Below are 16,301 nucleotides of genomic sequence, written 5' to 3'. Positions count from 1 at the left end.
TGCTACACTGCATTTGCATTTTTAAGACCTATGCTGGGACAATGTTTCTTTAAAGCAGTGCTTCTCAAATAGTGGGGTGTATGACCCCAGTAAAAAGGCTTTGTTTTTGTCATGTGAAGTATAATTGCAATAAAATAAGAATTTTCATCTTTTTTTTCAGATTTTTTTCAGTTTCAGACTAAGCTTTAATTTATATTGCTTATTTACTTTTGTTAATGTTAAGAAGGATAAAGGTTTAGCTATACTACTATACAATTTTTATAGATAATCTTATTTAAAGTTAGCACGTCCAGAAAAGTTTTCTTTTTCCTGGGGGACTCTGGCAATAATAATTGAGAAGCACTGCTTTAAAGCACTGTGCTTTAATGATGCAAGTCTGTAAAAAAAACATTAAAGAAGCTGATTGTTTCTGTGCCAGAGTCAGAGGAAGGAATCCTGCCAAACCGAATACAGGAATGAGATTGAAAAGGTCGAGATGACTCATAAGAAAGTTAGAAATGAGAACATTCAAATGTGAATCCCCAAATTAGTCCCCTCTGCTACAGCAGGTGTGTGATACAATCACAGGAATCTTAAGTCGGGTTTCATAAACTTTCTTATCAACATTGATCCACATTAGCTTGGTCTGCTTGTGCATTCAAATGTAACACACGAAAATGCCAACTTTTAATGAAGACATAAAAAAAAAAAGGCCTTGCAGTTTTAAACCATTGTAGTAAGCTTAAAATGTACAGTAGTATGAGGACACCTCTCATGTTTCTGCAGATGATTAATAATAGTGTAAATGTATTTATTGTTCCCTGAAAAAAACTGAAACCACAGCCATTAATGTCTAACCCACTGGTATTAATTACATTTTATTATTAAATTTAAATAGAAAAATAAATAAATAAAAATTCTCAGTGTTGTTCCATGAAAATATATCATGAAAATATCTGCAAAAATGTGAGGTGTGTACTGACTTTTGTGAGATATGTGATGGAAAACACTTGAAAATGTCAATGGAACATGAGCTAATACATGTACTTTTTATTTTTTTATTTTTTATAAATAACACCTGGTTATATCCATTTTTACATTGTAATTGCTGGTTAAAGTATTCTCTTCGCGACATGCAAAACAGCCTTTAAAAAAATGAGTATTGCACCAGCAGTACATTCATCTGCAAACAAGTTCCAGTGCAAAATATGAGCAAATGACATTTTTTTTTAAGGGGTGAGTACCTTCATTAGTAGTAAAGCAAATAAATTAATCTATGTCAGTAAACCTCGTATAACACGCTGGCATACTCTCACACCAATGTGTGTGGTCAGGCGTGTTGGGACCAAAGGAAGCGATCACAGCGCTCCAGCATCCTTTGGATGCTCGCCCTGAAACACAAGACGCATTACACGTCAGATGTAAACAAGAAACAATCGCGTCCATTTTGCACTTTTGGTGCTGGAAATAGAAAAACTCAGACTGCATTATTAAGCAGTGTAATTAAAAAATTTAAAAGGATTTCAAGAACTTGCAAATAAATGTGATTTTAATAACCAACAGTATGTTTTAAATATAATCATTGGTCTAGTTATCATGAAATGATATTATATGGGAGGTGGCACTTCTTCGGAGGCGGCCATGTTTGTTAGAGCTATAGACAAAGACAACCTCCTGTTGTTCATAATGAAAAACGGTCGAAATCTTACACCGTGTGTCTTTAAGGCTTATAATTACCGAAACGTCAAAGCTAATTTCATGTAGCTTGTTGATAGCTCATTTTATGTTAGCATTAAGCTAACTTGTAAAAGACGTTTCATAATTTTGCATTGTTTTATTTGTTATTTGTTCGTTGCACAGTAAAAATCACCAAGCATTACATGCCCCATTCAAAAATGGACAGTCCATAAGTAAGAGAGCCCTAGGAAATTCTTTAAAACTAATTATAAGATTAAGGAATGTTGAAAAGTGTGCTGTAATATGTTAGTGTTTTTTTTTTTTTTTAATAAGACCTATTAACAGTTTTTTTATTTTCAAATGAGAACACAGTCATAATAATTTGGGATTTTTCATATAATGTTTTATATAATTGTCACTATAAAAAAATCAATTACCCGGTAGTCATTTATATATATATATATATATATATATATATATATATATATATATATATATATATATATATATATATATATATATAGATATATATATATAGATATATATATGTATAGATAGATAGATAGATAGATAGATAGATAGATAGATAGATAGATAGATAGATAGATAGATAGCAATTTCTCTCTTTTTTTTTTTTTCAAAGCAATAAACACCCAGTAGGTTAATCGTTTTCTCAGACTGGCATTGAAGTTTTCTCAGATTTCTCTTGTTTAATTGTGTTTTCAAAATCAAACCTTGATGAAAAAAAACTAAGTAAATGCTCTATTGTGTTGGTATTAGTTGTAATTTTTTTTTTGTATATGGAGTATTTGTTGAGTGCAAAAATAAAATATTTCGTATTTAAATGCTTGTAGTTCCTCTCTAAAGGGTGGGTTTGGAAAAGCGTCCCCTCAAAAAACAAACATGTGATAATATTACTTGATATGATGACAAAAAGGTGTGTAAACAAAATAATTTCAATAATATTTTTCCTTCTTTGATTCAATTTGAATATCAAGCGTAATCTATGCCATATACTTCATACAGTAAGTATGCACATCAAAACACAACCATTTTTAGAAACAAACAAGTTTAACAACATCCACGTGTGATTATGTGATATGACATAATACCATCAGGACTTTTTGCCGTATTCAGGCCTGACTCACCGCTGGCTCCTCTCAGCCACCTTCAGCAGCTCACACACCAGCTGCGAGTGAGGAGAGAGACTCAGCTGCACCCCGCACTCCTCCAGGATGGCCATGGCGCGCTCCGGCCCGGCCGTGCGGGCCAGGCGCAGCGTCAGGGCCTCCAGGTTGATCTTCCTGCTGCAGTCCGCCGAGCCGTTGGACAAAGCGTCTCCGTTCACGTCTGGCGCACAACCGCCGTCCTGAGCCATATGGATCAGGAGCTTCCACTCGGCCAGGTTTTGAGGCTCCACGCCTGGATGTGAAAACAGTTTTTGACATTTCAACTGTTCAACTGTTCAACTCTTTCCTGGGGGGGCTTGGCAAAATATAACTGAGAAACAATGCTTTAGGTTGTGTGTAAAGTAAGACATCAAGGGTAACTCTTTGCAAACTTCTTAGAATTGCTCACTTTAGCATTGCTTGTAAAAATTAATATTTGCTTGGTTTTAAATGAAAGGTCCCCGCAATGAACTCATTAACAAATCTCAACCCTATTAAATCGTGGATACAACGTTATGGTGAAAAAGCGGTCAGTGTATCGTGAAGAGAGGAAAGTAAAACGCACCATCGGGTTCCTCCAGCAGACTGATGTCATCCAACTGATAGATTGTTGAGAAAGCTTCGGCTCGGCGTTGCAGCTCACAACAGAGATGGATATAGCCTGTCCAGTACCTGCACATACAAATTCAATGCACACATGACATGCATCTATCTAACGTACTACTGATAACAATAATTTGGATAAACATAGACATTTTCTGGTCATGCTAAGACCCAAGGGAAATATTTGCGATTAAATTACTACTGTAATCACGTTTCTCTTCATAAACCCTTGTGGCTAATTCTGGGGCGGATAAATTCGGACAACGCTGGTGCAATAGCAAGATGAAATACCCGTGAGTGCGGCAGGTTTCTGCCATCTTCTCCTTGGATGACAATTCTGCAGGAAGTTGGATCAACAGAGAAAGAAGAAGCCCGTAACCCCAATGGAAACAATGAGAATTCCACCTGCAACGCAGGTATGAAATTTTAATCTTGGAGGCACTACAATGTGGACTCCTGCAGGACAACATACACAGTTCTGTCATTTCAAAGATATTTTTTTTACGGATTTTCCAAATTGCAGCCTATTGTGATTTGGTAGTTTCATTCTACTGCAGTGTAATATTCCTTTGAATTTTATTACCCTATTTCAATGCGCAATTTTAATGAATGGCCTGTTTTCAAAGTGTTTTCATATACATATAGGCCGCACCGCATTATAAGGCACATAGAATAGAAGCTACAGTAGAGGCTGGGTTTGCGTTATGCATCCACTAGATGGAGCTGAGCTAAAGGAAACGCCAACCGAACAATCAGTTAAGCCAGTCACTTTATTCTTAGATGATCAGAAATTAAGAATAAAGATGATTTGTGGAAAGTATGGTATGAAGAATGGGGGGGGAAAAAAAGCCTTTTTTTTCATTAAAAGACTTTGGATCAATGCCAGGATGAAGGGTTTAAAAGAAAATATTTATGATTTAATTAAATATTAAACTTTTTTTCCATCAAATTAGAACCATAAACCTCAGAATATATTGATTTATTGATTTAAAAACAGATTTTGGCTTTATTTGATAAAATAGCACTTTCTTTTACAAAAACAGTTTTTGCATCTTGTCTCCATATAAATTGCTTTAAAATTGGAGCATATATAGCATATCAAAATTTCAAACAGAGTGTTATACAAATTTTAATTGTAAAAAATGCATTTATAAGAACTGCAGATGTAAAAATTTAATTGATTGTATATCATATGATATAATCGTAATATAAGATGCATCGGATTATAAAACGCATGGCCAGGTTTTTAAAAAAAATTGAAGTCTTTAAGGTGCGCTTTATAGTGAGGAAACTACGGTGATTGTTCAACCCTAATTTCGACATTGTTCAGCAGACCTGGGCTGTCCCTCGGGTGTCAGCGTATCGCGGCGCTGAGGTGCATCATGGGTAAGTGCCAGCTCAAGCCACTCCTGCCGCAGGGATTCCGGTTCAAGAAGAGACTGCAGGAATGACAACCTAGAGAGAATTCATCACAACTAAACCTTGTGTTGATGATTTCTCTTCAAGAAATTGTCCATCTGAAAGCGTTACTTGTGTTCTTCAGGCTGGGACTGGACCAGGTTGTCGAGGTAAGCCAGGAAATGACTTTTGTGAGCCATCCGCATCACATCCGCAGGGGTGATGGTGGGGTAGAACGGGGAAAAGGAGCGGACGGCCGCCTCTCCGTGTTTCTCGTACAACCTAGAAATCAATAATTCAGTGATAATTTCAGATGTTTTGCATATAAAAGAAAATGGGGATATTGACTTGCCTGTATGAGTGAGCGAGCAGAACGGGAGGACTCCAGGGATGCAGTTCTCGCAAGTAGCGTAGTGATCTCTGTAAATCTCCTTTGTGAATGATTTCCACCACTTTACTGGACTGTGTCACACCTGTGTTAACACACAATCATAACAAAGCATTGACATTTCATATGGAGAAATGATAACATTTTCTGTTGTACAGAGTGAAAAGGAAATAGAAAATTGTATTCCACATTGCGAGCTTTTATGAACAACTCAAGTTTTCCAGTGTCACAGACTTATTTCACTGAGTTTTTGATAAATGGACCACCGTTTGGCCCCTGTTTGATGAAGCCAGGGAGCAGCCATTTTACATTGCCACTGGCAACACTCAATGGATGTTACACCAGGAACATTGTATACTATACACTAAGAAGAGCCTCTTCTGGGATGATTTCTAGTTTGCAGACCATTCAGATCAAAAGAATAGGTTTTGACATGGACCGCAATGCAAATTTAAAAAAGGTAACACAAATAATTGACGGGATTGGAAGAAACCATTACAGGTGTGAAAAAAATATCCTCATTTTACCTAATCAATTTTAACAGAAAGTCTTGATGTAGCAGTTATTGTTAAATGACTGCATGAATATAGACAACGTTTGATTGGTTGCTTTATTGATTTTTACCATGTTTAATGAACAAAAACAAAAATGTTACCCTTACGTCTTTCAATTTTTCTATAAGCGACCCTCAAAGTAAAAAGTTTACACACCCCCGATTCAGTTTATATCACCCTGGTATTATGAATTGAGACTGACAGCTGTTTGGTTGACATTTTGCAGCTTGCTTTCATTTCAATGTTGTTGGTTTTGACATGTTGCAGATGAATCTTTAAGTAGCACTCAAATTCACCATATAAGAGAAACATTTATATCAAATATTACCCATGAAAATGCATGTAGAGCCAGAATTATTAGTACAATCATAAGCCATACACAGTAACATTCTCGCCATAGAGACAGATAATAATGTGAAAAGAGGGATGTCAGACCTAGCATGGCCTCGATGAAGGAGCTCAGCACGCCCTGCTGCTCCTGGGGGCAGAGCAGACACATGCGTCTAATGCGCTCTTGGTCCAGCAAGAAGAAGTAGCGGCGCAGGAACGTCGTGCAGCTCAACTCCTGGCTTTCTGCCTTCTTACTGAAGCAGCTCATCTCTGTATAAAGCGTAGCCAACTGGGTGAGATTCGTCAGAAGATCGGAGGGCAGCGCTTTGGGAGACACCAATCGCACGGGTTCTTCGGGCGCCAACGTCTCGTTTTCTGAGGCCGGCTGACAGTCATGGTCCACCTCTAGAGGTATCATGCTGTTCTCCTGTGGGGAGCTCTCTGTAAGTTCTTCTGTTGACTCTTCTGGTTTCTGTGACACTTGGCCGGCTTCAGAAGTGTCTGAAGGAAGTCCTGCATTGGACTCAGGCTGAGCCGGCCTGAGGACTCGCACCAACACCTTCAACCATTCTTGTAAGGTGTCCTCCAGGAAGACAGGATCCATCAGAATCAAGGGATCTTGGATCTGGTAACTGATGTCAGAACAATGTTTCACAGATTTTGCATCCCAAAATAAGGTAAGGGTGTGCATTTTAAAAAGTACAAGTTGTGATTATTGAGGCTAATTCAAGGCAAAAAATAAAATATTTGCAATAATTTGTTCTATGGGTCCTCACTAGTCTAAACATGGAATGTTCATGACCTCATTCACTACCATTGGCAGAAGATCCATTTTTACTGGGCTGGCATAAGTCAAATAATAAAAATGCATTGCTTGCGGTAAATAACTACGTTAATCCGACATTTTGTGGAAGAATGTTCACCTCTTTCACAACCATTAACGTCAAAGGCACATTTTTTTTGACTGGCAGTGAATGAGTTAAGATTGCGTTTGTGGAAAAAAGCAATGTCTACACATAGCTGGGGTTTTTTTGAACGGGGGAAATGTCTCCGGTTTGCCCTATCTGCTATATGTGGCCGGGTTTTTTTTCCCATTGAAACTGAAGTTTACATCTTCAACCAAAGAGGAGCTTTGCCAAATTCTCAGAAGTCGCAAATGACTGGTGCCTAGCGGCTTGGCATGCTTGTAAAGGAATAAAACCGCACTATGCAGATTTGTGTAGCAGCAATTTCAGTTAACAAAGGTATTGGGTGGATTTTCTTTTTCTTTTTTTTTACGGTAGCTGGAGGATGCAGGTTAAAATAGCCCTGGTTCGGTGTAGGTAAGAATCAAATTGCATTACTGTTTTCAAACAACTCAAGCAAATTTTGGCACAACAGCGCCCTCTGCTGTTGACTGAAATCTGCCATACTCCCATTGAGCTCGAAATGCGATTGTGTTTGAGCTTGTAATATTTTTCTGGCATTAAAAAAAAAAAACAACAACAAAAAACCCGTTTAACTTAAATAATTCTTTTTACCTCATGATCAGCACAAATCCCTGTACTTACATGGCCTGCTTAGTTGCAGACTGAAGGTCGAGCAATTCAGACTCCGTGTTGGGCATGTCTGTATAAACCCTGTGACAACAACTTTACGGTCATCGATTTAATCATATCCACAAAATTTAAGTTAGAACGGAATCTTTGCATACTCACTCAATATCCGCTTCTTCCGTGAATGGAGCAGAGGTGACAGACGCCTCAGCGTGAGCACTCTCTCTGAAATCAGGTCTCTGCCACAGTTCCGAGTTCATCTGGAGCGTATTGATCTTCTCGGTTGTCTTCTTGACAAAACTAGAAACGCTGAAAATTGGATTTAAAAAAAAAAAGGATGAGCTTCAATTAATATCGAACAGCTAACATGTAGGGTCTGGTTGACAAATTAATGTGATGCTCAAAAATGAAACACGCTCTCCTTTTACCGACAGATGAACGAAAATAAAACTAATGTGGGTTGAAATCTGTACTGGAAAGGGGAAGTTGAAAGCCACTGCTACACCTCAGTCCGTTCTTTTAAGTTTCAGTTCATTTTTCGAATAAAAGACAAAAATGACCTCATTTGCATCACAAAGGTTTTTATAGTTAACGAAAATGGGAAAAAGGTACAACTGGAGATACCATGCAGATTTACAAGCAATATTTGCTACATTCAATAATAATAATAAATATAATTGCTGTGACATTTTGTGCACCTGTCTTTGACGGCCTGCAATGCAATGCGGGGGGGTTTGGTGCGGAAGGAGAGGGGCAGGTGGAACTGCAGGCCTTGCTCGGATCGCTCGCCTTCTGCACGCTCGCCACTCTGTGGATCTGAATGGAGATGGGGCGAGAGCCGGAGAAAAAACACAAAGATGGATGGAACCCTGGTGGAGTACGATGAGAGGGTGAAGACCACATGCATCTAGCTGGAGGACAGGGTAAATGCTGTGTAATGCAAATAAAACTGAACACAGGTGGTGATGCGTGTGTAGGATACAATGACACAAAGAATAGGAGAACATTATTAGAAATATAGCAGGAAAAAGCTCAAATATTGTGTTCACAATTTAACTCTACCGATCACATTTCTTTTTTGCATGTGAGGAATAAATTTTTTTCCTAGTTTTTGGCTAGCGAATATTTACGAATATGGGTATATGGCCCTACCATGGTCCACTTGATCATCTTCCTGCGCAAAGCAAAACTCTTTGAGCCGCTCCTCCTCCGATGCGGACTGATTAACGAGGGAGATCGTCTCTTCGTCGGACTGGCTCCCTCGGCGACTGATCACTCGGTAGATCCCACAGTCCAGGACATTGAAGCTTTCCTGGATTTTAAGACAAGGCGACAGATATCAAGAGTCCAACAAGAGTAAGGTCATATCACACATATTTGGGATGTGATTAAGCATGCGGAACACTTTTTACAAAATTATTTGGAAAAGGTTTGAATTTTGTCAGCATGGTGCACTTGCGGTTAGCAGAGCCGCCTTTAAATACATTTTAAAAATTGTTAACTTATTATGAATTGGTTTTAAAGTGTATAATTAATTAAAAAAAGGCTTTTTATTGTGTGTGTGTGAGAGTGTGCGTGTTTTAAACCTCATTTATGAATACCCTGGCCCTAGGCTCATTTTTCAAAGTCCAAGTGCAACATTTTGCCCACTCCAGGAATACATCATCGTTATAACACACAACTGGTGAACACATGATTTTCACATACGTGTGATGAAATGCTGCTTCTGCGGCTGCTGCAGGCCGAGTCCAGGGGTTCAAGCTTGGCAATCACCTCATCCAATTGAACGATCAACTCGGGGTGAGTGCTGGAACTGAGCTGGGTCCGAAGGTGCTCCAGGCGATCAATAGGAATTGATTTTCTTGCCTGGAGTAGACAACAAAGTTGAGTTCTACCTTTACTTATTAATTTTTTTCCATGTGTAGATTGACAATGTGGCAGTGTGTGCAGACTGGCTCCTCAACACAAAGGAGCAGCGGCTCGACACCAAGTCCCTCCGGGATGGCCGAGCTTCTCACCCAATCTCAAAGGGAGAAACCTTAAACCCATTTCGGCCGCTTGTATCCGGGATCCCATTGTTTCGGTCAACACTGACACAATTTCATTCATCAAGGACATGTATTTCGTCAGATATTCAACTGTCCTGTAACTCTTAAAAACCAAGTGCAAAGCACAAGCCAACCTACCCGACTGATGCAGATGGTGTGCTGGAACATACAGCAGACAGAAGCCGCCAGAGGCCAGGACTCCCGTCGCAGAAGGCGTTCAACGCAGCGTTCCGCGGACAACAGGGAGAGGTGGGACAAACGGCCGCCGCCATGGAGGCAGAAGAGCTCGTTGCGGTACACTGCGATGTCTAGCACGTCTGCAACACCAACAAAGAAAGATGATTGTCTGATTGATTGCAAATATTCACCTGAGTGCACATCAATTACAATTACTTTTGAGTTCTGTCCACAGGAGAACTTGGCCGTTGTGAGGCGTAAAGATATAAATGGCTGAATCAGTCCAGGTAAGCAAATTTTGGTCTCTGTTGAAACAAGATACAATTGGTCAGCTGAATGTCATTATTTGATGTCATTATTCAAAAATATATGCTGTGAATCCATATGAATTAAATGAGGTTCCATTAATCATAGCTGCCAGTATAAATAAACAGAAACAAACATATTTGAAATGCGACTCATTACCCAAAATACAGTAGTTTTGGGAAGGCAATTGATTGGGGGCTCTTCTGGCCTGGATTGTATTGTGGCTCACTTCTGCAGATAGAGGTTTAAAGGCCTTCAGTGTTATTTCACTTAGAGAAGAGAACAGTTGCTTTAAGTTATCGGTAACGTTACCTCTAAGGCCTGTAGTTTATTACCTGTATGTGATGAGAGGTAAAGGAGGGCAGTTGAGCGCCTGTTTGAACTGTTGCGTGCTTAAAACCTCCCCATTAAAACTGGCTTCCCAAATCCGAGATCCCGGCCGGGCGCAGTAGAGCAGCGGGGGCTGGCCTGCTAGCAATCCCTTGTTCTGAGGGAAAAAACAAGCTCCATACTCCCCGTCACGCTCCTTGTTCCCCACACGCCAAAACTTCTCCCTGACGACAAGATATGAAAGCATGAAATCTTGTAAATGTAACTTTCATAAACAATGGGATTGAATGGATTCTTTTTCAATAAAAGTATATTGGTTCTAACTCCTTTTGAAAAAAAAAAAAAAAAAGGACTCACCTCTCTGTATCACAGAGGTAACAACGGTTGAGAGAAGACACCAGCAGCCGACCCTCCTGGTATCCAAGCTGAACCACTTTAGAGTCAACGGTGGTGACAGTCTGAACAGGAAACATAACGAATCCTGATCCCTGTCCAAAAAACAAAACATTTATTAATGCTTAAATAATCATTACACATTCTGCAAGAATGGAATTCATTTGCCACAATGTAAAATCACAATGCAATTTGGTGTCAGTCCACACAGTAAAACTGGACAAAAATACTTTAAATTGGAAGTCAATCACGCCTGTCTCCCCGGACATGTCAAACAAACCAATGTGGTACATTTGGAGACAATTGAGACAATTACCTACCAAGTAAGACAATTACCTACATTTGGGTCAAAAAAAGAGAGAACATTTTGTCTTATCGATTTACCCCAATCAAGTTGGGTTGTTATTATTAATTCATGTTGAGTCAAAAGAAATAACCCACAAATTAATTCAATTTTGGGTTGTTTTTTGACTGACCCAACTTTTTTGGATTATTATCTCCCCAAACAATCAACAATCAATTTTGGAGTTTGCCTTTGGATTAGTTCATATATTTATTAACCTACATTCCTAAACTATTTGGTCAAAAATTACCCAAATTTAAACAAACAGACTGACAACTTTATGGGTATTTCATTTAACCCCTAAAGTTGGTCATTCCTAATTGCTGTTGAGTGAAAAGCAACAAACCAACAAACAAACATAGTTTGGGGATTTAACCAAAAATACTGGGTCATGATTGAGTCAAAGGAAATAACCAACACAATTTTGGATTTGTTTTTGGTCAAAAACCACCCAAATTAAGTCAAAAGGGGACTGATCCAACTTCCTGGGATATTTATTTACCCAAAGAAGAACCACATTTTCAGTTGTTTCATAGGTTATTCATTTTAACCAAACTTTTGGGATAAAATAAGGAATTTGGCGACACCCAAAATTGGATTACAGAACAACCCCAAAACTCAGTATGTTTTATTCATATGACCCAATGCTTCAATATATAACCTAAAATGTCAAGTTGCTCCCTTTTTGACCCAATTTGGGTTATTTTTTAACCAACTATTTTTAGTTGCCTCTGGAATGCCTTTGGAAAGGGGAAAAGGCCAAATGCTGAAAAAGAAAAAGAGGACAAACCCATAACCTCCCAAAACAACAAAAACCTTGAAGACTGATTATGTAATTATTGAATTCTTGAATAAAAACCTTTGCCAGTTTAAACAACACCGAATGGATCAACACTTAATTAAGGCACATTAGTTTGCTGGAATTACCTTTCCTAACTTTGAGGATCCTGCCCGGAGAAAAGACACTTTTCCGGCCGAATCTCCAACAAACAACTTAAGCACGTTGGTGTCCCAACAGAGCGCAGTGATGTCTTGGCCTCTGTGCTCCCAGGACACGCTCACTCTCTCTGGACGCCCACGCCGCTCCAGCTGCAGCTCCCACACCACCACCAGACCCTGACTAAAACCACACATTGTCAATCATAAATAGATGATGAAGGCTAAAACACACTTTGATGTTCAACTACTACCTTGTGGCAACAGCAATAAAATCTTCATCATGAGGACAACATGCCACCTGCGTAATTAATCCTTCCTGAAATGTAGGTCAAATCAATTAATCAGGAATTAATTTCATGAATTCATTTATGTGTAGCAGTGTTCCAAGAAGCATTCTCTCAACATTAAGTTACATGTTACCTTATGAGTAAGTATAAGCCTTTGTTTCCAGCCTTCTCTCTGAATCAGGTGCAACCCCCCAGCCGATGTTCCTAACGCTAGCCACTTCCTTGACACAGCCAAACATGTGCACTAAAATGCAAAAGAAATGCAGAGTTAAATAAATTGGATAGTTCTGATTTCCGTTCTGACACACTGTAACTTGGTGTTCCACAGGGTTCAATTTTGGGCCCCCTGCTGTTTTCGTTGTATTGTATTGGCTGTCAAAGCACGGTATTTTCTTAATGCTAAATGTTATCTTGGATGACAGTTCCTCGGTGCTAACCTGGTCAACGCACTTACCAAGATAGAAACCTTTTTACTTGGGTGTTGTATCAGTATAGTTGAGATGCAGCTGTTATCTTTTTTTTCAAACTCTAGTTCATTAACTTGGCAATGTTTTGGAACATTCTTGTGCCACATTGGAAACACGGCGCCAGAAAGCACAACTTGCTATGGTTTCATTTAATTTCTCATGATTCATCAAAATTGAAGCAGGAAGTAATTTCAGTTCTGCTATGATGTAAAATCTGCTAGGACTTGGGACACAGGGCTCAAAATCTGAACTGTCCTTGTCAAAATGGGAAGTCTGATCACTTCATCTTTCAATTAAGCTGAGTTATGAATAAATATACTTTGAAATATCAAAAAACAATGATGTAACAATGATGTAAAGTGCTTCTCACCCAATTTCAGGCGAAATAATAATAAAAAAAATACAAAAAACCCCCACATTTTTTTAAACATGAACAGTTATTATTTTTACATGGAGCTTGCCAAAAATTGGTCAGGAGTAAATATAATTTCGATGATTTCAACTGTTGCGAAAACCAGACAAGAATGTGATGCTTCTAAAACCAAGGACATACTGTACATAAATAAGATGAAATACTCATCTTATTTATGTACAGTATGTTTCAGCTATCAAAAAAAGGTAAGTCACGATTTATTGTCATAACTTGTAATGGATGTTATGATACACATGATTCCATCTACCTTGAGCCTGCCAGAGTCTAAGCGCAGAGTGGAGAGAAGAGGGTCGAGGCAGTCAAATTCTGCCAAGACGTGACTGTGGACATCTGGTAAGACCGCTATCCGAGGCATCTTCGCTCACGGTCGTCCACAGCTGGAAAAGAACGAGACAGACGGTCTTTGGTAGTCGCGTTTATGCTTGGTCACGTATATTGTGGCATCATATGACTCTCAGCAGGGTTCTTAAGTCTCTCAAATTGGCTAGCCATGACTATGGTTATACAAGCCTACACAGTCGGTGTGAAAGAGCTGAATAGGAAAAAAAAGAGAAACAATCGCATCCTCTATCTAAAAGTGAAATTACCATTTTGCACTAATGTTTTCTTTCAATTTGACAGCATATTGTGATTTGTGTTTGATTTCCGTGTGGTGGTTTTGTAAAGATATAAGGAGGTCGCAAAGTGCTAAAATATCACTCACAGTTTGTGAGAAACAGCAGCCATCTCTGACGTTTTCCTTTATTTTCAAGCACTGTAATCTAAGTGGGTGAATATCTTGCATCATGGGATTATTTGTGACCTAAAAACTACAGGCTGATCATGAACAAGTATAATCCAAAACCTAACTTTGTGCTGGAACAAATGACTAAGTGATCCGTCAAACCTGCTTATTTAACCTGGGTTTTGAAACAAGAACCATTGTTTCGTGAAATAAAAGAGAGAGCGGAAATGATTTGCCAAACTGATTATCCGTGTTCAACTTGTGCCTTACACACACTGGTGGGGAAAACACTAAGGCCTTAATGAGTAGAAAATAGCAATCAGTATCCTCTTTTGCATATGGGTAGAGTAAAACAGTATAAACAGGATTAGTCTCAGGCATCTTAATTGAGGATGACTACAGTCAAAACAGGAAGAAAACTTGAGGTGTTTCCACTCAACTGGACAACTCCAGCTAAAGTGATCAGAGACAGGTAAGAAAGTAGATAAGGAGACATGATGGTGGAATGAGGAGGTGCAGGAGTGTATACAGAGAAAAAGGTTATCTAAAAAGAAGTGGGACACTGAAAGGACCACAGAGCGAAGACAGAAGTACATGGATGGGACAGACAGAGATGGGAAAGACATGCAGGCGGTCAGGGTGATCAAGGATAGAGATGGAAACGTCCTGACTGATGCCAGCAGCGTGATTTTGAAGAATGAACGAGTAATTTGAAGAGTTGATAAATGAGGAAAATGAGAGAGAACTAGGAACAGAAAAAGGTGACTGTGGTGGAACATGAAAGAGCTAAGATTAGTAAGGATGAAGTAAGAAGGGCATTGAAGAGGATGAAGAGTGACAAGGCACTTGGCCCTGTGCTTAAGGAATGGAGGAGAAGTGTGCTGGTGGAATTTTTTTTAAGAACAAAGGGAGATGTGTAGAGTTGAGGTAACTACAGAAGAAAAAGGTTGATGAACCATACAATGAAGTTACGGGAAAGAGAAGTTCAATCTACACTAAGGGCATAAGTAAGCATCTGTGAGCAGCAGTATGGTTTCATGCAAAAAAAAAAAAAAGTACTACAGATGCAGTATTTATTTTGATAGAAAAGTACAGAGAAGGTCAGTGAGAGCTAAAGTGCGTCTTAAAGCCTCTGACAGGGTGCCCAGGGGTGAACTATGGTATTGTACGAAGAGGTCTGGGGTGGCAGAGAAGTATGTCAAAACAGTGCAGGACATGCACAAAGGCAGTGGTGAGACGTGCTGTAGGTATGATAGAAGAGTTCAAGGTAGAGGTGGGACTACATCAGGGATCAGCTCTGAGCCCCCTCTTGTTTGCTATGGTGATGGACAGACTGATAGACAAGGTTTAGAGTTGAAGAAGGTGTGCAGGCAGGCTAGAACGGGTGGAGAAACCTGTCAGGTGTGATGTATGACAGAAGAGTTTCAGCTAAAATGAACGGAAAGGTGCAACAGGAAAAAAAAACCTGGAAAACATGTAGGACAGCAGCCCTCGAGGGCCGACTTTGGACACCACTGGTCTAGGTAGAACCAGTGCAAATGCGCACCACGTGACCATATCAGGAAGTAGTGTACATTCTAGCTTGTTGTAAAATCGCCGAAAGTGACGTCACACCACCGAACCGTACAGTTACGCCGATAAACAGTTGACAAACACATTTGTGATTACATTTATCTGAAAGCAGTTTTGCTCGCTTCGGTCGATTAGTGGCGCTCTCGCAAATAACCTAGAGGGGCGAGTCGGTCACGAGACCACACACCCTTGCCTGCTGACACTGGAAATAAACACTTGTGTTCGAACTAAACAACGCAACAAATTTAACCTACCAATAAACTACAGTAAGTAGAGCTGAAAAGTTGTACATTTCCTCGTTGAATTCTTGTATGAAGACGATAGCAAGCAAGCTAGCTGTTATCGTTTGGTCGTCCAGTTTTAAATGATGAAATGCGAGCATAACCATACATTTAGCACGTTTTTTTTCTTGCCTCGCATCTTCATCTCATATTTTTTTTTCCGAGAAATACACGTTACCGTGGGAGCTGCAGCGGAGTGGTCAGCCTCCCTCGGATAGCGAAGAGTCGACTGACTTCCTGAAAGCGTGCTGACTACTGAGCATGTTTTGAATTTTAAGTGGATGGATGACACGCCTCATGATGAATCAGAAATCAGAAAAAAAAACAACCTCAAAAAATGATCTCTACCTGAAATGAACCCATGAATC

General features: G+C 39.4%; 1 protein-coding gene and 1 long non-coding RNA gene across 3 annotated transcripts; one reads left to right on the top strand and one right to left on the bottom strand.

The window, feature by feature from the left end:
* Positions 1–1,009: 1,009 nt before the first annotated feature.
* On the bottom strand, positions 1,010–16,182 carry hps5 (HPS5 biogenesis of lysosomal organelles complex 2 subunit 2). Of its 2 annotated transcripts, none has more exons than XM_088417419.1 (23): positions 16,112–16,182; positions 13,604–13,733; positions 12,590–12,700; positions 12,421–12,485; positions 12,158–12,350; positions 10,852–10,982; positions 10,500–10,718; positions 10,324–10,395; positions 10,075–10,163; positions 9,820–9,998; positions 9,341–9,499; positions 8,786–8,945; positions 8,332–8,449; positions 7,796–7,942; positions 7,649–7,729; positions 6,204–6,730; positions 5,179–5,299; positions 4,959–5,108; positions 4,764–4,883; positions 3,720–3,833; positions 3,391–3,497; positions 2,805–3,078; positions 1,010–1,370 (listed from the first exon to the last, which is right to left on the bottom strand). In XM_088417419.1, exons 2-23 carry the CDS (start codon positions 13,709–13,711, stop codon positions 1,310–1,312), a joined length of 3,306 nt encoding a protein of 1,101 aa, XP_088273545.1. In that variant the 5' UTR covers positions 13,712–13,733; positions 16,112–16,182; the 3' UTR covers positions 1,010–1,309. The 2 variants fall into 2 exon arrangements, with proteins under 2 accessions (XP_088273545.1, XP_088273546.1); XM_088417420.1 differs by having other exon boundaries at positions 7,649–7,717.
* Positions 9,026–11,806, top strand: LOC148422400 (uncharacterized). The gene is made up of 3 exons (XR_015865918.1): positions 9,026–9,433; positions 9,559–10,145; positions 10,867–11,806. It is a non-coding gene; the product is annotated as an uncharacterized LOC148422400 (long non-coding RNA).
* Positions 16,183–16,301: the final 119 nt, after the last annotated feature.

The sequence above is a fragment of the Hippichthys cyanospilos genome, chromosome 6 (genome assembly GCF_059441005.1).
Source record: "Hippichthys cyanospilos isolate Australia breed blue-spotted pipefish chromosome 6, RoL_Hcya_1.0, whole genome shotgun sequence".
NCBI classification, from domain to species: Eukaryota; Metazoa; Chordata; class Actinopteri; order Syngnathiformes; family Syngnathidae; genus Hippichthys; species Hippichthys cyanospilos.
The sequence above is the reverse complement of the archived record's forward strand: the minus strand, read 5'-3'. Positions and strand labels throughout refer to the sequence as shown.

Coding starts and splice junctions, on each gene's coding strand:
- hps5 (XM_088417419.1), bottom strand. CDS start 13,711: ATGCCTCGGATAGCGGTCTTACCAGATGTCCACAGTCACGTCTTGGCA. Junction 12,351..12,420: donor TTTATTGCTGTTGCCACAAG/GTAGTAGTTGAA, acceptor GTGTGGTTTTAG/TCAGGGTCTGGTGGTGGTGT. Junction 4,884..4,958: donor TCCCAGCCTGAAGAACACAA/GTAACGCTTTCA, acceptor AATTCTCTCTAG/GTTGTCATTCCTGCAGTCTC.